At 37.9% G+C, this 22,755-nt stretch overlaps 1 protein-coding gene across 3 annotated transcripts in view; it reads left to right on the top strand.

Annotated features, from left to right (window-relative positions):
* USP24 (ubiquitin specific peptidase 24) overlaps positions 1-22,755 on the top strand; it is a 160,402-nt gene that overhangs the window by 113,442 nt on the left and 24,205 nt on the right. For all 3 annotated transcript variants that reach the window (XM_010350843.3, XM_039473839.2, XM_074380874.1), the window contains exons 39-54: positions 2,216-2,277; positions 5,009-5,200; positions 6,185-6,302; positions 8,527-8,671; positions 11,300-11,419; positions 12,078-12,203; positions 12,877-12,975; positions 14,185-14,267; positions 14,646-14,787; positions 15,006-15,125; positions 15,549-15,769; positions 16,098-16,222; positions 17,648-17,789; positions 19,296-19,446; positions 20,439-20,534; positions 21,227-21,330. In XM_010350843.3, the coding sequence (XP_010349145.2) occupies positions 2,216-2,277; positions 5,009-5,200; positions 6,185-6,302; positions 8,527-8,671; positions 11,300-11,419; positions 12,078-12,203; positions 12,877-12,975; positions 14,185-14,267; positions 14,646-14,787; positions 15,006-15,125; positions 15,549-15,769; positions 16,098-16,222; positions 17,648-17,789; positions 19,296-19,446; positions 20,439-20,534; positions 21,227-21,330 (2,046 nt within the window). The remainder of the gene's footprint in view (positions 1-2,215; positions 2,278-5,008; positions 5,201-6,184; positions 6,303-8,526; positions 8,672-11,299; positions 11,420-12,077; positions 12,204-12,876; positions 12,976-14,184; positions 14,268-14,645; positions 14,788-15,005; positions 15,126-15,548; positions 15,770-16,097; positions 16,223-17,647; positions 17,790-19,295; positions 19,447-20,438; positions 20,535-21,226; positions 21,331-22,755) is intronic.

Here is a 22,755-nt window from a genome sequence, read left to right as displayed (position 1 = left end):
GAGAACAAAGATGCAACATACCAGAATCTATGGGACACATTTAAAGCAGTGTTTAGAGGGAAGTTTATAGCACTAAATGCCCACAGGAGAAAGCAGGAAAAATCTAAAATCGACACCTTAACATCACAATTAAAAGAAGTAGAGAAGCAAGAGCAAACAAATTCAAAAACTAGCAGAAGACAAGAAATAACTAAGATCAGAGCAGAACTGAAGGAGATAGAGACATGAAAAACCCTTCAACAAATCAACGAATGCAGGAGCTGGGTTTTTGAAAAGATTAACAAAATAAATGTAAGCATTTATAGCTATAAATTTTCATTTCACAACACTTCTTTTGATATTTCCCATAATTTTTGGCAAGTTCTATTTTTGTTTTCATTTGTCTTAATGTATTTTCTAATTTCCCTTCTGGTTTCTTTGATCCATTCTTGACTTTTTTAATACCTCTGTTCTCCAGATATAATATGTATAATCTACAGAATTTCTCAAATACAGTTATAATTTTATTTGTTGTCTGCAAGTCTTTATTACAGGATTAAATGTGTATATTAACACTTGTTATATTATCATGCACTTTCCAATATACAGAGATTTCTGGCCCCCATATCCAGACTTCTACATAAATATTATTTTGAAACATTTAACCTTCTGTCTTAACACTCCAAATGTTTGAGAAAGAAGTCAAGATTTTGGTTTCAGAGATAAGATCATTGTGAATGACTTAGAAATGTTAAAAATTTACCCAAAACTTAAAAATTATATTTACCATCAAGATTGAAGCTGAATTAGACATTAGCTGTATGTTTCTGGTAATAAAAAATAATGCTTTAGTGATATTAAAATCATATTTCAGAGAATGGCTTCCCCCAGTAGACATCTGAATTTAAAACTCAAAATTTCTTCTTTTGTTCTTGTATACTTTTTACTTTAAAATTCCAGCTCTTCCTAGTTAAAATTTTTCTGAACAGGTGAACCAGTGATTCTTCAGTATAAATGTATAAGCCATTTTTTAAGAAGTTAAAGCTATGTGCTAATACTTGTTTTAAGTCAGTTTACTTAATATAACTACATGTTAAGATTTAAATTTTTATTTAATATTAAGGTACTGTAAGTTTTGAGAAAGAGGCAGAAAGCATTAGATGAGATTTTTAACATATACTCTTTAAGAATCTCTTTAAAATGTGCTGAAAGTAGAGCTATCTAATTTCACATCAAATTGAATCTTTATATGTTTGCATAATTTTAAAAATTGTGTCTCACAGCCTTTTTTAATGCCCAAGTTTGGTACATATTTTCCCTCAATAGTATGATGATGATAGTTGCATGCTAAATACCAGGAAAAAAATAGTTTGGTGATGATAATAGCAATTACCATAGGCCAACTATATGCTACATAACATACTAAACTGTTTATGTATGTTTTTCTTTTAATCCTCAGACTGGCCTAATGAGTTCAGCAGTTTTATTGTCTTCATTTTTGATAACCGTAATTCTTGGTTCATTATATATTCTCATCATTAGTTTGTGCTTGAGCCTTTTCTGTATGTTTGTGTATATGCGTGTGTTTTTTATTTTCAATAATGACCATTTTAGAAGTTAGAAAACTGAAAGTTAAAGGTGAAATAGTTGTCCATGGGACACCCAGCTGCTGTAAGTAAGGGAGCCAGGATTAAAACCGGGGTCTGATTCTAAAACCTTTGCTGCTGACTACTGTAATTGCAGAAAAAGCTTATTTGATCATCTTCTGTAAAATAGTTTCCCTGTCTCTTTCTCTTCTTAACTCTGCTCTATTTTTCTTCTCAGTGCTTATTACCACTTGACAGATGTGTATATTTCTAATTTGTTGTTTGTCTACCTTTTTAAGTTCACTAATCTCCCAAAACAGTTCCAGGTATTTGTAGGTGCTTGGTAGACACTGGTTGAAATTTAAATGAATGAATGTAATGACTGTATTATGTATGCAATCAGTGCCTATATTATTTTAAGATGTGATAAATTTAGTGTTTCCCTCTCTTTACACTGTTATTTCTATTATCATATCTGCATTAGTAAAATCAGTATGCCTCTTGCTAAAATATAGAATTTAAATTAATATGAAAATAGTTATGCTGAGGAAAATTATCTTAGTTGTTTTATTAACTTGTTCTTATAAAGAAAATACTTTTTATTTTCAAATCAGCCTCTTATTAGTAACTGAAACCTTTCTGTTTTTTAGACTGTTATCTCAGTGCATGGAGTATTTTGATTTGAGATGCCAATTATTAGATGATCTGACAAGTAAGTAAATGACTAATATGTAAGGGAGAGGGGCTGGGGAGGAATAGAAGAGAAAGTCACACAGACATTTTTAATACAATTTACATATCTCAAGTGTAAATAAAATTACAATTGTTTGAAGTTGAACTTTTTTTCCCTTGAGAGTAACATATAAACCTATGTACCAGTGTCTTCTGTTATATAACCAGTCATTAATGAATTGAGATTTGTTGATATTTAAAATTGTCAAAGGCTCTTATTTTAATTACACTGATACGAAACTATTATGAAGGGTCTTTCTCACTAGTGTAGTCTGTTATAATTTTGAAGGTTGATTGCTGAAAGAAAGAGGGAATCTTTATTGCAATAGGTTGATGGTGTTAGAAGTCAGTTCATTAGTGTTAGTTGTAAAGTATCACTGTTAGAAATTCTCTTGTTAGTGTGCTGAGAGTTTAATAATCTGTACTTACCTTTAAATAATGCAAATGTATGTTGGAATGCTCTGTGTAAATTTTAGTTCAGATCAAGAGTTTATTCTCTACTCTTCACAAAGAATTTTCTTCAGCTTACAGGAAATTAATAAAATAAAAATCAGAATCATCAAAAACAGCAATTGGTAAAGAATGTCAAGGCCAGGAAGAAAAATAAACCTCAGAATTAATTTGTGAGGTTTCTGAAGGCCAAGGTAAAAGGGAAACAGCATATGGTTAGTTGTTCTCAATACCCTGTAAGAAGAAATAGAATAGTTTCTCAAAAGAAACAAATCTCTTTCCCAGCACCTAAGCCTAAAAGAAATTTCATACAAAGGCTATCATGTAATGGACACATAAAAATAGTGATGAATAATCCTCAACAACATTTCTGTGGTGGCAGATGCCTTCATCAGTTTCGTAAGTGTCTGTCAAAAACAGGAGGTGGCTGGGTGCAGTGGCTCATGCCTGTAATGTCAGCACTTTGGGAGGCCAAGGCGGGCAGATCACTTGAGGTCTGGAGTTCGAGACCAGCCTGACCGACATGACGAGACCCTGTCTTAACTAAAAATACAAAAAAGTAGTTGGATGTGGTGCCACGTGCCTGTAATCCTAGCTGCTTGGGAGGCTGAAGCAAGAGAATCGCTTGAACTGAGGAGGTGAAGGTTGCAGTGAGCTGAGATTGCACCACTGCACTCCAGCTTGGGCGACAGACTAAGACAGAGTCTCCAAATATAAAAACAGGACGCACTGCTCTGAGCAGTGCGGTGGAAGTGGTTTTGTGGAGAGGGAGCTAATACAGTCTGAGTGTATGTCTTGATTCAGAGAGAAGATCTGTTGGATCTAGTGAGTGGGTGGACTGTATATCCATCTAACAGTCTAACATAACACTGGTTTCCACCCAGGCTCCCAGGGACAGCTGCCCAGCAGCCATCCAGGCTTTGCTTCCTGCTCTGCAGCAAGGAAAGGAATCATGAGTTGGCTACACACATGCAACTTTAAAATGAATGAATGAGTTGTTAATATAGACCTTCCTTCCTTGTACTGTTGAGTGATAAATGAGGGACCCAGGATCTCTTGTTAGGATCTTAGGAGGTGAGGGGAATTAATTCTCAGGTAACATGTCTTGAAACAAACAATATTTGCCAATTCCTGAGTATTTTCCATAAGTCAGTGCCTACACTAGCACTTCATACACAGCACTCTGCAGTGTAGGTACTGGCCCCATTGCATAAATAAGGAAACAAGATCACATAGTAAGTGGTAGAAATAGGGTTTGTATCTGGTGCCAGTCCAGCTCTGGCTGACCCTAAATGGTCCTTCTTAACTTCCCCTTACAGAGACCCTGCTTGCTTCTCACTGCAGTGCAGTGAAAGTAGGACGTAATTACCCTTCATCTCCTCCCAGTCTCAACTTCCAATATGAAATTATGCTTTAAATCCTTGTTTTAAGGGCAAGTGAAACACATAATACAAAAGAACAGAGTAGTTCGCAGGAGTTTGGCTCATCGTTTAGAAACCTGGACTCTGGCAGCTGTACTTCTGACCTCATTCTCCTTTGCAGAACTCAGCCCTCCTTTGGCTTAGGTCACACTGCAGGAGTGTTGATTCTCCTCAAATCCTTCTACCCCTTCTTTCTCTAGAAGATTTTGTTCCTGGGACTTCTACTAACCCCCACCAAACCAGGAGCAAGAATTTGTCTCCCTCGTCTTAGAGCCTCAGCATATATAGCACAGTGACCTGCACAGAGGAGGCAACCAATAAGTGGTATATGAGTGAGGGCACCTTCACTCCCTGTGGGCAGCAGCTGTTGCCTACTATTTGTTAATAACAGTTTTGTGTATGTATGTGTTTTGTTTGTTTGTTTGCTTGTTTTTTGAGACAGAGTCTTGCTCTGTCACCCAGGATGGAGTGCAGTGGCACAATCTCAGCTCAGTGCAGCCTCTGCCTCCCAGGTTCAAGTGATTCTCCTGCCTCAGCTTCCTGAATAGCTGGGACTACAGGCATATGCCACCATGCCTAGCTAATTTTTATATTTTTAGTAGAAACAGGATTTCACCATTCTGGCCAGGCTGATCTTGAACTCCTAACCTCGTGATATGCCCGCCTCAGCCTCCCTCAGCCTGGGATTACAGTTGTGAACTACCACATCCAGTATTAATGACAGTTTTTTTTAAGATCTGTGAAGTGGAAGATTGGGGTTTGACCTTGCTTTGTTTAGTTCAGGACTTTAACTCCATAAAGGGAAATCCTTTCTTTGTAATGGATTTTTTTCCTTCTTAGCTTCAGAAATGGAGCAGTTAAGGATCAGCCCAGCTACCATGCTTGAAGATGAGATTACTTGGCTGGATAACTTCGAACCTAATCGCACAGCTGAATGTGAGACCAGTGAAGCGGACAACATCTTACTGGCAGGGCACTTACGCCTCATCAAGACCCTTCTTTCACTTTGTGGGGCAGAAAAGGAAATGCTTGGTAATTATTGCCTCATCTTATCACATGGCAGATTCTTCAGTGCTTGGTTATTGCCAGTGTTGTGTGTAATTGGGAAAATAAGATACATGCCAAGTGTTTCATGGAAAATTGACCCTTAACAGTGGGAAATTGTAATTTTAGTGGCTAACAAAATTAAGGGGTGTTTTACATCTGTCATTAAACCACATAGAGAATTTTATAGTATTCAAAACAGCTGGATCACGTAACTTCTTACTACCAGGTAAGAATTATAATTCAAGTAGGTTTTTCTCTTTTTGCTATTATGTACTTTATAATATATAATTTACTGTGTGTCTTCTAAGGGTTATTCTCATCTGGGGAGGTAGCCCCTAAGCACCCCTGCCCTCCAGTGGTAGGGTACATATGAGATTCTCCTGGGTTACACCTGTAATTTGTAAAAGATTGTTATAATACAAATTGTATTCAGAAGACAAATGAATAATTATCCATCTCTTTTATAACACAAACCAAGTTCTACAAAATATTCTTGGCTACTGGGGATACATAGAAAAGAGTGATTCTTAACCACAGAGAGAAAGGTATATCATTTTAAACTAAAGAGGCAAGATTTTAAAAGTTTCAGAAACCCTTATGTGTACCCTCCCCCCATGCCCAGAGTAAGAACTGTTTACTTAAATCATTCTGCCTTGTGGTGTTCTTGGCACTTGTGTTTCTAAAGTGAAAGCCTGACTCCTTTCAGTGTATTGTAAACTCATAAAGGAACACACCCTTACCTGCCTATCTTTGTATTCTGTCCCCTGTTCCTTCCACCCATCCCTGACCCTCTACCCCACAAGCTTTGCCATGTAGTAAGTGCTCAAAAAATAAATATTAAATTAAACTAAATGCCCTGCTATTGGGTGGCCTTGGGTGCCTTTGCTGCTCTGATAAAAAAGTGCAAGATAGGATCTTTGAATGAAAATATGTGTTCCTCTTCAACATGAATATTATGCTCTATTCCAGGTTCATCACTCATTAAACCATTGTTAGATGACTTCCTTTTCCGAGCTTCTAGAATTATTTTAAATAGTCATTCTCCAGCTGGCAGTGCCGCCATCAGTCAACAGGACTTTCATCCAAAGTATGGAAAATGCACGTTGTGTTCAGTTTTGGTAAAAATTCTAATTCGAAACTTTAGTCCAAAAAGATTCTGTTAACTTGGAGCTTGTCTTTCATCTTTGAGTCTGTGTAGCCTGTGTTATCCACTAAATGAAGAAGTGCATGTGAACGGGCTTAGCATAAAACCTGCCTGGCATATAGGAAGCACAGAGCAAGTGTGCTGGTACCATTAGTATCATCAGAATGGAAGAACAAATTAAAATGTGGCCGGTTACAAGAATTACATCCAAAGTAAAAGTAAATAGGCTCTGAGTAAAATCTTGAGGGTTTCTCAGGAGAAAATGATAGGTGCTGTAGTGCATGAGCCTTGTTGTTTGCCGAGTGCAGACTGCAACTGCTCATGGTTTATTACAGTAGGAATTTTGGAATCAAATTTTGTGTTTTATGGGTACAAATTTGAAAGATCTCTTTGTAATGTTGATCCTACTTGAGTGGTATTTATACTCTTGGAGATAGGAAGAAGAGGCAGAGCTACAAGCTGCTATCTCATTTGCTCTAAATCTAACTAACTTTGTTCCTTTCTCGTGAAAACCAGAGCTAATTGAGTAATCTGAAGAAACTGAGGATTTACTATTTATAGTGAAAAGGATTCCTGTATGATTTCCATGGTTATTGAAATGGGCAAGGCATAATAAGCCTTGAGGAATCCTAAGAGGTGTCTTATGTATAAATATTTCTCTACCTAGAGTTGCCTCATTAGCAAAATCTGTTTTAGGTAAGAGAAAAAGCAAAACCTTTCATTAGAACTCTTGGGTGTTCCTCAGGCTGTGCTTCCCAGCCTCATTGCTAACCCCACCTTGTTTTGGAAGATCTGGTGTGAGGTCCATGGGAGTCTTTTATTAAAGCAGCAGAAACAAGGGAATGTTTTAATTTTCAGTAAACACAAAAGATACATATCTTTAGCAGTTTTATTATTAATAAATGTAGTTCCTCCTTAAGGAGGAAGGAGTGTTTTTGTTTTTTTAAAAAGCATATATACAGTGCCTTGACTAGAAAAGGAAACATTTGTTTCATCCCTCCCCGTTGTACTGAATGGTGTTGATTTATCACAATAACTCCCAGTCTTTTCCCACCAAAACCTGCAAGGAAGAAAGAGATTTAAAGTACACAGAGACTGTTTTCAGAAGTAATGCTATTTTGTATCACAGTAACAAAACAACTTTTAATGTTTAGCCTGTGTAAATGGCACCTCCATATTCTTTTCTTACTGTCCTTTGCAACCCTGAAGTCCAGACAAGAAGCAAAGGACAGTGCCAGCTTTGTGTCCATTGTCCTCAGTGCCTGGTGTCATACTGATCCAAAAGCCTCACAACCCCCCTTAAGCGCCTCCTACTCTCCATTAAGTATTTCATTCAGAGGTTAGCTATCCTCTTTTCTGTGTATCCTTCCTGACCAGTGATCCCTCAGTAATACAAGGTTAGTATTGGTTACAGTGAGGTATTGTCCATCCCCAAAGTGATTTCTGCCACAAGGCAGGCAGTGTAGAAAGCCTTTGATTTCATGCAGAATGTTTGCTAGTCATCTTTTGTTTCACTTTAAACGAATTGATTTAGCAAACAGTATTTCTGTCTCCATTTTTTCATAGACAGTTCAGGCATATAAAATGTTTATGGCTATCTATTCTGGTTTTTATAGCTTTCTTTTTCTACCAGTTACATATTCAGATTTTAGGCGATAAAAATCTGTCTATCTACCTATTTTAACTGAAAGACAGTTGTTCCCATGTCATCTTTATTACAGAGTTCTCCTGACTCTTTCTCCTCCACTCTTGCTAATCCAGTCCTTAGATAAGGCTACTCTGGTCATAAGTGAAAGAATTTTGCTACTTTATCGTCAGACCAAGAAAATAATTATTAATTATTTTAACTGAAAGACAGTTGTTCCCATGTCATCTTTATTACAGAGTTCTCCTGACTCTTTCTCCTCCACTCTTGCTAATCCAGTCCTTAGATAAGGCTACTCTGGTCATAAGTGAAAGAATTTTGCTACTTTATCGTCAGACCAAGAAAATAATTATTAATTCCTCCTGTATCCATGACCCGTAGATTACTAGATGTCTGGGGTTAGACCTGTCTTAAGTATGTTTGAGGAATTGGAGCTTTTCTACTTTCAACTGTTGATTTAGTTTAATAAGTAATTTAAGTAGATTATTCACTGTTGACAATGACTGTGTCTTTTGTTTCTAGGTGTAGTACAGCAAATAGCCGATTGGCAGCCTACGAAGTTCTTGTAATGTTGGCTGATAGTTCACCTTCAAATCTTCAAATTATTATAAAAGAACTGCTTTCTATGCATCACCAACCTGACCCTGCTCTTACCAAGGAGTTTGATGTAGGTTTTCTAGACCTTAATGAACTTAGTTTTTTTAGAATGATCTCTTAAACATACAATTTTAAGACTGTATCTGCATTCTGCTGACCACAAAGAAAGTCAATATTATTTTGCTTACTGTGTTCACATAGTCAAATCAAGTATAAGCTATAGTATTACTCTAATATACAAGTATATTATGAAATGGTATCCTTTTAATTAAAGAGGGAAAGGCATTTTCAAGTTGGTTAGTAGATAGTAAAAAGTAGCATTCTGACCTATAACTTTATGCTTGGCATAGGCCAGACCCTAGAGCAGGCATCCCCAAACTACGGCCCGCGGGCCGCATGCGGCCCCCTGAGGCCATTTATCCAGCCCCCCACCACACTTCAGGAAGGGGCACCTCTTCCACTGGTGGTCAGTGAGAGGAGCACAGTATGTGGCGGCCCTCCAACGGTCTGAGGGACAGTGAACTGGCCCCCTGTGTAAAAAGTTTGGGGACGCCTGCCCTGGAGATACAAGTCAAGTAAACATTGACTGTATCACAGTATAGCCTGTGTTCCATTAAATTCAACCAAGATGTGTTGAGTTTAGTATGTGCTAAGGACATGTTAGGCTTTGGGAGCCCAGAAGTGAAAATACGATCCTAGCCCTCAAGAAGGTCAGTGTATAGTAGAAGAGACAGGATCGTAAGCAGATAATTTCAATATAATGTGTTACAATATAAGATACAGGTATATCCTGAATGCGCTGCTAACACAGACAGGCACCTCACCACCAGCTGGTGTTATCTCAGAGGGCTTCTTAGAAGAGGTGAAACTTAAAGATAGGGCCATAAAAACTAGTGAGCTAGGTGAAGCAAGGTGGGAATGTCAATCCTTTCCAGTAATGAGAAGAGTATGAACAAAGCTGTGGAGCCAAGAAACAGCTTAGTGTAGGTTGGGATCTGTGAGAGGGAGGTACATTGCAGGTGCTCTGGAATACCAGACCAGAAGTGGGAGGATGCTTTCAAAGCTGCCTTTTATGTTCTCTAACATCACAGAAAGTCAGTCTTAGCCTTTGGATACCTGAGTTAAGTATTATAGAACATAGAGGTTAGGTCGGAAAGCGGGGACAGGTGTCCTAAATAGAGGGAATAGCACTTACGAAGACTTAGAAATGTGGGCCCTCGGCCGGGCGCGGTGGCTCAAGCCTGTAATCCCAGCACTTTGGGAGGCCGAGGCGGGTGGATCACGAGGTAAAGAGTTCGAGACCATGCTGGTCGACATGGTGAAACCCCGTTTCTACTAAAAATACAAGAAATCAGCTGGGCATGGTGGCACGTGCCTGTAATCCCAGCTACTCAGGAGGCTGAGGCAGGAGAATTGCCTGAACCCAGGAGGCGGAGGTTGCGGTGAGCCGAGATCACGCCATTGCACTCCAGCCTGGGTAACAAGAGCGAAACTCCGTCTCAAAAAAAAAAAAAAAAAAAAAAAAGAAATGTGGGCCCTCATAAGTTGGAAATGGTTTTGATTGATCAAAATGGTTTTATGTTATGTTACTTATTTTATGTTATGTTACTTTGTATGCATTTATTTAATCAGATTTAAATGAATTGTTTGTACTTTTTTTTTACATCACGGATTATATCAGCATAGTGAAGGCAGTATCTGTGTTAGATAAAAATTTATATTTTTAGCACTGTTATAAACCAGGTTTTTTTTTTTAAATCTGTGCTTTGGACTACAAATAAATTTCAGTGTTAATTAGGTCTTAGAAATAATACTGCTCTAAGTATATGTCTGATGTTAATGAAGAGTAAGTAATATTTAACAATTCCTTGAGGTCTAGAAGACCTATTCATTTCTGTCTGCTAGTTGGTTATTACATGGATGCAGATACTTGAGAACCAAGATCTTGCTGGAATCGCTTTTCACAGTGTTAAACTACAGTATCCTTTTCCACTTGGAGAAATTCCGTGTTGAACTTTATACACTGAGCTTTTTCTGGATCATTTCTAACCAGAAAAGCTCTGTACTGGGGGCTACATTATTTCAAAACACCTATAAGTAAATTGGTAGGATAGTCACCTGTTTAATTATATGTTTACTGAAAGAGGTTTAATAGAAGAATGTTACCTTCTCTAAAAGGAGTTACGGTATGAGCCTTCTTTTACCATCCAGATTGGTCAGGATCCTTCATGGTAATCACTTCTTAGACTCATAGCCCTTTTTTTCAGAGTACTACCTCAATTTGTGAATGTATATTAGTACATTTGTTTGATTATGCCTCTTAACCCTAATAGACTGTAAGCACCTTGAGATCAGGAGCCATGCACATTTCTGTTCTCTCTTATATCCCATGCACAGTGCCTGGCATTAGTAGGTACTTTAATAAATATTTTTTGAATGATACTATATAAATAGATAAACAAATACACACCTGTCTGCCAGGTACTTTATGAATGAAAAAGCAACATTGAGATAGCAGTATTTGATAATTGTATCAGCATCTGCAGAAGTACTTCATGAACATAGGTTTTGCTAGCACAGCTTTCATAGCATGCCAGATGGGTAAATCTATGAATGCATCTTCCACATAGCTGTAGTGTAAATGTGTCTGGCAGAGATGTTCATTCTCCTCCATTGTTTCTATTCCTCTCTTACCCAGTACCTTCCCCCGGTGGATAGCAGGTCCAGTTCAGGGTTTGTGGGGCTGAGGAATGGTGGTGCAACTTGTTATATGAATGCAGTCTTCCAGCAGCTGTATATGCAACCTGGACTCCCTGAGGTGATTTCCTTTTTCTATCCTGTTTGGTATGATGGATGATATGTGTGTTACTTGAAAATTGTTTCATAGTTGTTTTATTGCTTTGGGGGTTTGCTAAGACTAGACATAACTTGCGATTCTTCAGTAGCTTCTGAAATGTGTAGAGACACGTTGTATATAATTACACATTCTTGTAAGTCTGCTGTTGTAATAAGCTGCCTGTATTACAGATGGACATGACCTAATGTGATTTTTGAACTCCGAGGTTGTTTTTAAATTCTATTCCATAAAGTTACTGACAGTTTTAGTATATTAGAAATATATAGGGTCTGTCGTGAACACTTTACAATAATATGGTAGTAGCTTATGATATGGCAGTCAGTGGTTTTGAGAGTATTCCATGTGTGTTGGCCTCACTTATTTCCTGTAGAGATCCCGGTATTATTAGACCTTTTTTTTTTTTTTTTTTTTTTTTTTTGTAATAATCAGAGCTTAAGGACATGATTTGTTTATTTACACCAGCTAGGAATTATTGAAGCTAAATATCTGCACCATTATAGCCATGTCTAAACATACATAACATTCTTAAAAAGTAATGTGGATACTAACATGTACATATGTCAGTTTCCGGTGAAGCAGTTTAAATATTTCTAGCTTGATGCGTTTCTTTTCTTTGCAGTCATTGCTGTCGGTAGATGATGACACAGACAATCCAGATGATAGCGTGTTTTATCAAGTGCAGTCTCTCTTTGGGCATTTAATGGAAAGCAAGCTGCAGTATTATGTACCTGAGAACTTTTGGAAGGTATTTCACCCAGTAACTCTTTAGATTTAAAGATGTTAAATATTTGGAGTTGGGCTGCATTCTTTCTCTAATGATAATGGTTTCTTGATTTTATTAATTTTAGTAATCCCCTTGCCAAGAAACCGTAAAAGGATTTGGTGTACTGTTGTTGAAATTGGTACTTAGTTTCAAATGATTAAAAAGTTGAGAATAGTTGTCATTCATAATTCCTAGGGATTTACACATCTTAACTATTTTGAATATTTTTCATGATTCCTATTTTAGCTCTTCGAAGTATTTGTTCAAATCATTCCCCTGACCCTGTGCCAGGTTTACTAATGTCTTTAAATAAAGAATACTGTTTTTAAACATTGCTTTACTGTGTTTTACATATTGGAAAATCACCTTGTGTTTTTCCCCAGGTTGATTAGTTTCTAAGGTAGAAATTCCCTGTTCCATGGCCTAGATCTTACCCAGTACCCACTTCTGATTTCAGAGACTTGTCATGATTGTGAGGGGACTAGCAAAAAGGGTGGATGGCTGAACACAAGCTAGGCTCACTTCACTAGAAATGTCCATATCCTAATAGCGAACCTAGTTTTTAGAAGCATTTAAGTGCTCTTTCATGTTCCCTTTCTACCACATTCAGAAATTGCTACTTTTCCTTTAAAAACATTTAATTTTTGTTATATAGATTTTCAAGATGTGGAATAAAGAACTTTATGTGAGAGAACAGCAGGACGCATATGAATTCTTTACTAGTCTCATTGATCAGATGGATGAATATCTCAAGGTAATAAAAGTTTTACTTTCCCTCAAACTCTAATTATAATATGAGAATAGTGTCTTAGAATTTGGGGTTACTATGAAACTGACAAATCAGAAATTATCTTTAACATAAGAACTATAATATATTCTGCGTTTAAACATCAAAATATAACACAGATCAATAGAATTTTCTATTTTTTTTTTTTTTTTTTTTTTTTTTTTTTTTTTTGGAAACAGAGTCTTGCTCTGTTACCCAGAGTGGAGTGCAGTGGCACAGTCTCAGCTCACTACAACCTCTACCTCCTAGGTACAAGATATTTTTGCACCTCAGCCTCTCGAGTAGCTAGGATCACAGGTGTGCACCACCATGCCCAGCTAATTTTCGTATTTTTTGGTAGCGATTGGATTTTGCCATGTTGGCCAGGCTGGTCTTAAACTCCTGGCCTCCAGTGATTCACCAGCCTCGGCCTCCCAAAGTGCTGGGATTACAGGCATGAGCTACTGTGCCTGGCCTAGAATTGTATATTTTCTTAATTCATCTAACACTCAATAAAGTATGTAACTCTTAATCTCTACTACATAGTAATAAACATTCCTACATATGTATTCTTACTGTATGTCCACTGAAATAATCTGGCCTCAGAAGAGTGCTGCAGTCACCAGTGAGCTGATGGCCTTGTGCAGAGCAGAGAGTGCTCTGGCAAAGGAGCAAAGGGGCAAAGGAGCCAGATTAAAAAGTTATTTGTGGTACTATTGAAACCCAAAGCTCTCTACTTCTACCCGTAAGCCATGTGGCAGACTTCCTAAACAGTATTGCCTTCTCAGATCCCACAGTCACTGCCAGCATTGACCTCTCATCAGTAGGCACAGTTCTTCCTTTCTTTTTTTAAAGTAACTTGCAAACTGATGGCATTCTATCCACAAGAAAAAAGAAAAGAGTGCTGAGAGTTGCCCCTAATTTAGTCCTTGTGGCACAGGGAGAAGGATTCAGAATCACCCTGGAGAACACTCTTTTGTTATCAGCTCTGCCTGACCCATCCCCCCTCCTCCTCCACTCCCCCCCCCGCCCCCCCCCCCCCCGCATCATCTGCATCACTCTGACAGTGGGGCCAAGCTGACACGACCATAATGACTCATTTTATTTTGGTGCTTAAATTGCAGTGTGTTAATAAAATTTTATATGCTCATAAGTTCTGGAGGCATCACTTTAAATTATAACTTTTCATTCCAACAGAAAATGGGAAGAGACCAAATTTTTAAGAATACGTTTCAGGGCATCTACTCTGATCAGAAGATCTGTAAAGACTGTCCTCACAGGTGAGTGAAGATATCACTGACACAGGAAAAATGCCTTTTGAAGTGATTTGTCTAGTGTGTTGTAAATTTTACATTTGTTAAGAGACTTAGAACTCACTCTCTTTCTCAATAGATCTATAAGTATTTAATGACTTAAATTTCTTTGGTTTCTACTTCCAAAATTTCTTTGTGACCTTAAGAAAATATTCATTGAAATTCATAATTTTAAGCAATTCTGAATTGTCACAAAGTGGCATTTTAACTTAGTAACGGACTTTTAAAATATTGAGGGACTCACAGATTAAAAATGTAGTTCTGTGTTCCAGCTTAGGTATTATGATAATTGAAGAGTTTTAAATCCCATTGTTGATTATGGGTTTTCTGTTATTTCCTAATCAGGTATGAGCGTGAAGAAGCTTTCATGGCTCTCAATCTTGGAGTGACTTCTTGTCAGAGTTTGGAAATTTCTTTGGACCAATTTGTCAGAGGAGAAGTTCTAGAGGGAAGTAATGCGTACTACTGTGAAAAGTGTAAAGAAAAGGTATTATGTTTGCCCTTTTTAAAAAACAAAATCAATTTGTTATTCACGAAGTGTGTCTTTGTTTTATGTAAAATCAGTATTAAGCTCCTATTGTTATTTCCATTACATTGTGTCCTTATTTGTTTTTACATGGGTCCAAAAGGCCTTTGCGTTAATTACTGTGCTGTTTTATTTTCTCCATGGAGATCATTCATTTTTGCTTTTTTGCTTTTTTTTAGAGAATAACAGTGAAAAGAACCTGCATTAAATCTTTACCTAGCGTCTTGGTAATTCACCTAATGAGATTTGGATTTGACTGGGAAAGTGGACGCTCCATTAAATATGATGAACAAATAAGGGTAACTTTTTTTCTTCCTGAAATGTTTCACAACCATTCATTTTCTCACTCACTCCTTTTTTTCCTTTTTCTGTTTTCATATTTCATCTACCATGTGTAAGGCTGTTGTCTCAGCATTATGAAGAGCCCCTTGTCTTGGGCCGCTGCTGCTACTGGAATAGGCCGATCTGGAAACAGTAGCCCTCATTTCTAGAAGGCATCCTAGTGATTACTGTGAGGGAAAATGCCTTCCTTAGTGCTCAAACCAGAGGCTGCTTTAGACTTTCCCAGACTTAGCATTCTGAGACTTTATACTTGAATTGGAGAAGTAATTGTTCCTAGCTTAAACCAGGAAAACACATCCTCTTGTTTGGATCTGACCTAATTGGGTGCTGCTGTGTATGTTACTAATCAACATTAATATGTTTTTTTTGCCCTTACACAGTTTCCTTGGATGCTAAACATGGAGCCTTACACAGTTTCAGGAATGGCTCGCCAGGATTCCTCTTCTGAAGTTGGGGAAAATGGGCGAAGTATGGATCAGGGAGGTGGAGGATCCCCACGAAAAAAGGTTGCCCTCACAGAAAACTATGAACTTGTCGGCGTCATCGTACACAGTGGGCAGGCACACGCAGGCCACTACTATTCCTTCATTAAGGACAGGCGGTAAGGGTTTCCTGAGGCAGCACTGACTCACTTTCTGCCATCCCCTGCTCTCTGTGATCATCCATACTCACTGCTGTGATGCAGAGACACTTTGGCATTGTTCTTGACTGTGTTTCATTTTGAAGTTTTAAAGCTTAATGCAACTGGGTTTACCCCTTCAATTTGAAAAGTTGTTTTAGAAATTGAATTAACTGTTGCTACGTATTTCTTAGATATTTTCAAATGGTAATCACCTGTTTAATTTGTAGGCAATACATAGAGATAAATGCTAAGGATGAGGGTGTTGCTTTTTTTAACCATCTAATGTTTGTCTGATCTTGGGCTCTAGAGGGTGTGGAAAAGGAAAGTGGTATAAATTTAATGACACAGTTATAGAAGAATTTGACCTAAATGATGAGACCCTGGAGTATGAATGCTTTGGAGGAGAATATAGACCAAAAGTTTATGATCAAAGTAAGTATTTATAAATGGATATTTCCCATTAGTTTTATTTTTTAATTTATAGTTTTCTATGAAAATTAATAGTATTCTTTATATAAAAACAACAGATTTTTTATTTTTATAATACTGCTCTTCAAGCTATAGAACCATAAGCAAGCTCTTTAATAGCTCAAGTGAAAATGTTCAAGCTGCTTATAAAAATTTTTAAGAATAACTTCTTACAACAACCTTGAGGGATAGGTTGGGAAGCTGGGAGTAGGTTAAAAGGATGAAATGAACATCAGAGAAACTAATGAATACTGAAATTGAACCTTAAAAATAATTTTGGAAGTAGTTATCCACTAAAATTTTCAGGTTTCCTTTTCACTTATATAGAGTTATGATTAATTAGAGAAGACATTTCTAGCACCTGTGTCTTTAAAACCGTATTTATTATGCAGTATGGCAGAGCAGTCTTTTCCCTCCACAACCCCCGATCCCAGGAACAAAAAGAATCTAAGGATGGGCTGGACGCGGTGGCTCACGCCTGTAATCCCAGCACTTTGGGAGGCCGAGGAGGGTGGATCACGAGGTCAAGAGATCGAGACCATCTTGACCAACATGGTGAAACCCCGTCTCTACTAAAAATACAAAAAAAAATAGCCGGACGTGGTGGCACATGCCTGTAATCCCAGCTACCTGGGAGGCTGAGACAGGAGAATTGCTTGAACCCAGGAGGTGGAGGTTGCAGTGAGCTGAGAATGCGCCATTGCACTCCAGCCTGGGCAACAAGAGCGAAACTCCGTCTCAAAAAAAAAAAAAAAAAAAAAAAAAAGAATCTAAGGAGAAGTACATAGCAAAACCCAGCTAGAACTTGCTATTTGATAAAAAGCTATTTGGCTGAGACCTTAGCATTTCCAGATCCTGATTTTGAAATCTTCTAGGGGTGTTTCTAAATTTTTACCTCTTTGGAGTCACTGTATTAGATTGTGTTAGCATGCCATTATAGCCATGCATCTTATGGTGGTAACCTTTAAAGGTTGGATATAATATTGTCAGACTTTACCTAAATTTGGCCACTCTTTGCAGAAATGGTTAAGAGAGGCCAGTTTTCCCATCCTGTGCCACAGAGAACGTATTTTAAAATGTCACTTGCTATTTGCTCATGTTTAGTACTCCTTAGAATACTTACCTTCTTTCTCTTACTCCATTACCATACTGCTCCCTTATTCTTGTCCCCGCCTATATCACTTCCAAGTGAGAGATCAATTTTAGGCCCAGAACTGAAGCACCCTGACTTCCATGCTAAGCAGTACTCTAAAGAGACCCACATTTTACTTTGCATTTTACAAATTTAGTGAGTAGTTACTTGCTGGAATAATGGGCCCTTTATTTTAGATTGTCAAGACAAGAAAAACTTTTATTTACAGACATCTTTCTTAATGTCTTTTTATAAAGCAAACCCATACACTGATGTACGCCGAAGATACTGGAATGCCTATATGCTTTTCTACCAAAGGGTGTCTGATCAGAACTCCCCAGTATTACCAAAGAAAAGTCGTGTCAGCGTTGTACGGCAGGAAGCTGAGGATCTCTCTCTGTAAGTGTCTCTTCCATGTAATTTGCTTTGTGATTTCTGTGGTGATGATGTGGTCTATGAAAATATACTGTTTGAGATTTCAAAGATAGTTAGCTAAGCTGGAGAGAAATTCTAAAAAGAATTCCAAAAAGAAAATAAATTCCTTTTCTTATTGCTCCCTGGTTATTTTATTGGCAAGAAGTTGTTATGTATTTAGAAACATGCACATAAGTTATTTCATTCTAGAATAAAGTGTTTTGTTTTTTGTTTTTTTGAGACAGAGTGGTCTCACTCTGTCAACCAGGCTGGAGTGCAGTGGCATGATCATAGCTCACTGCAGCCTTGACCTCCAAGGCTGAAGTAATCCTTCCACCTCAGCCTTCCGAATAGCGGGAACCACAGGCGAGGGGCATCAGGCCCAGATATTTGGTTTGTTTGTTTTTTGTACAAGGTCTCCTAATGTTGCCCAGGCTGGTCTGGAATTCCTGGGCCCAAGCAATCCTCCCACCTAGGCCTCACAAAGTGCTGGGGTTATAGGTGTAAGTCACCACACCTGGACTTTTTTTTTTTTTTTTTAACGTTAGCAGCATTTGTTGAGTACACTTTCTGTCCAAAGCATAGTACTGTGCCAACACCGTCAGAATGTTCTTTTTTTAAAGGTGCTATTGTCAGCGAATTTGCCTTTTAATATATTGTATCAGGAAAGTGTTTACTTTTTTATGTGAGAAATATGACTATATGTATTTTATTAAATTTGAAAACTTGGTTCAACACTTTGTTCTTTCAAGATTTTGAGTGTGTGGCTCTACGATAAATTTATTTCACTGCTTTTTAACGGTTGGGAAAGATATCTCACAATAATATGTAGGAAGAATTCATTTTTGTGCTTATTAAATGTTAAATCTCATATGCCAATTAAATAAAAAATTTGTGTTAAAATATGTCGCGCAGGGCCGGGCGTGGTGGCTCACGCCTGTAATCCCAGCACTTTGGGAGGCTGAGGCGGGCAGATCACAAGGTCAGGAGATCGACACCATCCTGGCTAACATGGTGAAACCCCATTTCTACTAAAAATACAAAAAGTTAGCTGGGCGTGGCGGTGCCTGCCTTTAGTCCCAGCTACCTACTTGGGAGGCTGAGGCAGGAGAATCACTTGAACCTGGGAGGCAGAGGTTGCAGTGAGCCGATATCACACCACTGCACTCCAGGCTGGCAACCGAGCGAGACTGTCTCAAAAAAAATTTTTTTTTAATTTCCTGTAATACTTTATCTTCTATAATGTCAGTCAGTTCTCCCAACTAATTGGAAGGTATTGCATTTTTTAATTTCATAATTGACACATTATAATTGTATATATTCATGTGATACTGTGATATTAAATATTGTGCAGTTTTATGTTTCAATATATGTATAATAATCAAATAGTTTAAGTCTAATACCCTGTTTATATGAATTTGGCAAGTCTTAGTAACTATTAAAACAATAGTCACTTTATACTAGTCAAATTTTTCTGATTTTGTCTCTTAGGTCAGCTCCATCTTCACCAGAAATTTCACCTCAGTCATCTCCTCGGCCCCATAGGCCTAACAATGACCGGCTGTCTATTCTTACCAAGCTGGTTAAAAAAGGCGAGAAGAAAGGACTGTTTGTGGAGAAAATGCCTGCACGAATATACCAGGTAAGAACCATATAAAATATTCTAAGGGGGAATATCCACGTGGACATCAGAATGTGTCCAGTAGGCCAAAAGTACTCCTGCCAGGTTAGTCGTGCCACTGATGCTACATCGTCTTACACACTTGTCTCATGAGCCTTTGATGCCACACCAGAGTGGGGGCTATAGTGCTAGCGCCATGGAGTGCTAAGAGTACCAGTATGAATGCACACTCAGGACTGACAGGCACAGTCACTGACCCGCTGTGCGTGTGTGAGATGTCACAGAAAAACAGAGTTGTGGGGAGTGGGTAGTAAAGAAACCACGTTGCTGAAATCAACTTATTTCATCCGGAGAGAAAAACAAGGTTCATAACCTTTGAGTAGGACTAATAAGACAATGAATGACCATTATTTATTGAACACCTACTGTGTGCCACGTGCTTTAAGCACATCTCTAATTTGTAAAAAATTATTGTGTATTATCTGGTTTTATTCTCATTTTTTGGATGGAAAAACAGGTTCTGAAAAGGAGAAGGGATGTACCAGTGTCACAGGGCAAGGATCTAAATTCAGAACTGTCTTTATACACTAATCAAAAGCTCAGTATTTAGAACAAGAGAATTTGAGAAAAATATGGATTCTTTCATTAAGAAAGAAAGAGAATTAAGCCATCTAGCACAAAGGAAGCATGCAGTTGGTTGTGTTTGGGAATGCTCTGTTTGTCCCCTTCTACCCAAAACACCAAGTTAGAATTCACTTGTCCTTCACATGGCAGTTTATCTGAATTTCCCAAAAGGGTATGGTTTAATGAATAATAGTTCTCATGACATCTTATATTTCAAAGGAAGGTTTTCTCTCCCCTCTTTTAAAAGTTCAAAACTTGAGAAAGGGGAATTACAAATTATAATTCACTTTTTATATAAGCCCTTTTTACCTATCATTTTTGCATATCATTAGAAATGTCCTTCACATATTGAATATTTCAGAAAAATAATTATTAATCTTCTTTTGTAGATGGTGAGAGATGAGAACCTCAAGTTTATGAAGAATAGAGATGTGTACAGTAGTGATTATTTCAGTTTTGTTTTGTCTTTAGCTTCGTTGAATGCTGTAAGTAGCTAGTTGGATTGTTAGAAATAAGAAAGGATTACAATTAAATATCTTTTAGCTAAAGCATTCAGTGATTCATCCTCACTCTTAGTAGTTAGCATTCAGATTAGATGCAAAACGATTTTCCCGTAAATGTAGCCCTTAATGGGTAATATTAAAATTGCAAGCAGTATTTTGAATCTATAATATAGATGGCGGGAAGATGTGAGTTTTTCACATTCTGGCTTTCTAAAGGGCCCTTGTTTCGATTTTATAAAAGTATCTTAGAATAGCTATAACTGTGAGCTCATGTCAATGGATACTGGGCTCTGTGGAGATTCCTAATTTGTGATCAAATATTACTATAAGACTCAAGATTAACTTTGAACTACTTATTTTCCTTGAGTACCATGATTATAATATGCCAGTAAGGGAAAAAAATGTTCTTAGTCTCTTGATCACTTAACATCCTGTGGTCTAACAACTGTTTTGAGAGAATTTCATAAAAGAAATGAAGAAGATGTCTTTTCTTAACCTTTTTAAAAATTTAAATGGAACATTTTTGATACTGAACTGGCTAGATTCTTCTTATTAGTATTAAGTTTTATCATATGTATATCATATATCGTGTGTGTATCATATTCAGTTCATAACAATGTGTGTAATCTATAAAACTTCTGTGAAAAATACCCTTTCTTGTTTCCCTCTCTTAGACTAAATTAAAGCATCCATATTATCCTTGCATGGCGAAGGTGAGCTTACAGCTTGCTATTCAATTCCTTTTTCAAACTTATTTACGGACAAAGAAGAAACTCAGGTGAGAAGTGATAGGTTTTGATAATTTGTTGTGACAAAGGGCACTGATTAATTCAATTGAAGTTGAATTTATAATTTTAAAATATTGTGAAAGCAGCCACCTAATTTTATTCAGATGACTAAGACATAGTCTCTAGCTTTAGGAAACTTCTAGTCTAATGGAAAGAATTGATCAATATAAGAAAAATGCCTAACCAGAGAATTTAAACCAAGACATAAATTCTGTACGTCTTGGGATTGGGCAAAATCATATCCAAATAAGGAGATTAGAGTATGTCCTCACAGGGTTTCAAAAGGCAAAACAGAAACACAGAAGTTTCATATTAGGCAGAAGGGAAAAACCTGAGTAACAGACAAGACTTGCCTAGGGAATGATGAGTGACTAATTGTGTTTTACTAGGACGTGTGAGAGACTCCTGGAGCTCAGGGTGAATGTTGAGTTTGTAACTCACTGAGTGCCTGTAGTACCAGAGCAAGGAGTTTCGGCTTTGTTCAGTGGGAGATCATGGATGGTTTTTGAACAGGGAAGTATATTCAGAGTAATGCCTTAGAACAACAGTCTCCAATATTTTTAGCAACAGGGACTGGTTTTGCGGAAGACAATTTTTCCACAAAAGGGAGGGTTGCGGGGACAGATAGATTCTCATAGGGAACGTACAGCCTATATCCCTCACATGTGCAGTTCACAGTAGGGTTTGTGCTCCTGTGAGAATCTAGTGCTGCCTGTGATCTGACAGGAAGTGGAGCTCAGGCTGTGATGCTCACTCGCACACTGCTTACCTCCTGCTGTGCGGCCCTGTTCCTAACAGGTCCCAGACCAGTAATGGTCCATGGCCCAGGGGTTGGGGACCTCTGCCTTAGAAACTTTACAGGCATGACTGTATTTTATTCAACATTGCTTATTTGGGTTTCTTGGTTTTTGAGATGGAGTCTCTGTCGCCCAGGCTGGAGTGCAGTGGCGCAATCTCAGCTCACTGCAGCCTCTGTGTCCCAGGATCAAGTGATTTTTCTACTTCAGCCTCCCAAGTAGCTGGGATTACAGGCATGCACCACCACGCCTAGCTAATTTTTCTGTTTTTAGTAGAGATGGGGTTTCGCCGTGTTGGCCAAGCTACTCTCAAACTCCCAACCTCAGGTGATCTGCCTGCCTCAGCCTCCAAAAGTACAGGGATTACAGGCGTGAGCCACTGCACCTGGCCTCATTATTGGTTTTTATCACATTATTGGTTTATCACATCATTGGTTTTATACATTTTAGGTTCTGGATAAGTAGTTGTTCTATGAATAAATAAGTGAAGAATTAAGAGTATTGAGCAGTGATTTGTAGGTTATACCGAGAGTAAGGGGGGACCCAGGGTGAGGAGACCAGTTAGAGTTAAAAGACCACTGAAGTTCCCAGTCTTTTCCCTCACACTAGCGAAGTGAG

Source organism: Saimiri boliviensis, chromosome 11 (assembly GCF_048565385.1).
Source record: "Saimiri boliviensis isolate mSaiBol1 chromosome 11, mSaiBol1.pri, whole genome shotgun sequence".
NCBI classification, from domain to species: domain Eukaryota; kingdom Metazoa; phylum Chordata; class Mammalia; order Primates; family Cebidae; genus Saimiri; species Saimiri boliviensis.
Note: the sequence above shows the minus strand (reverse complement) of the source record. Positions and strands in the feature narration are given on the sequence as shown.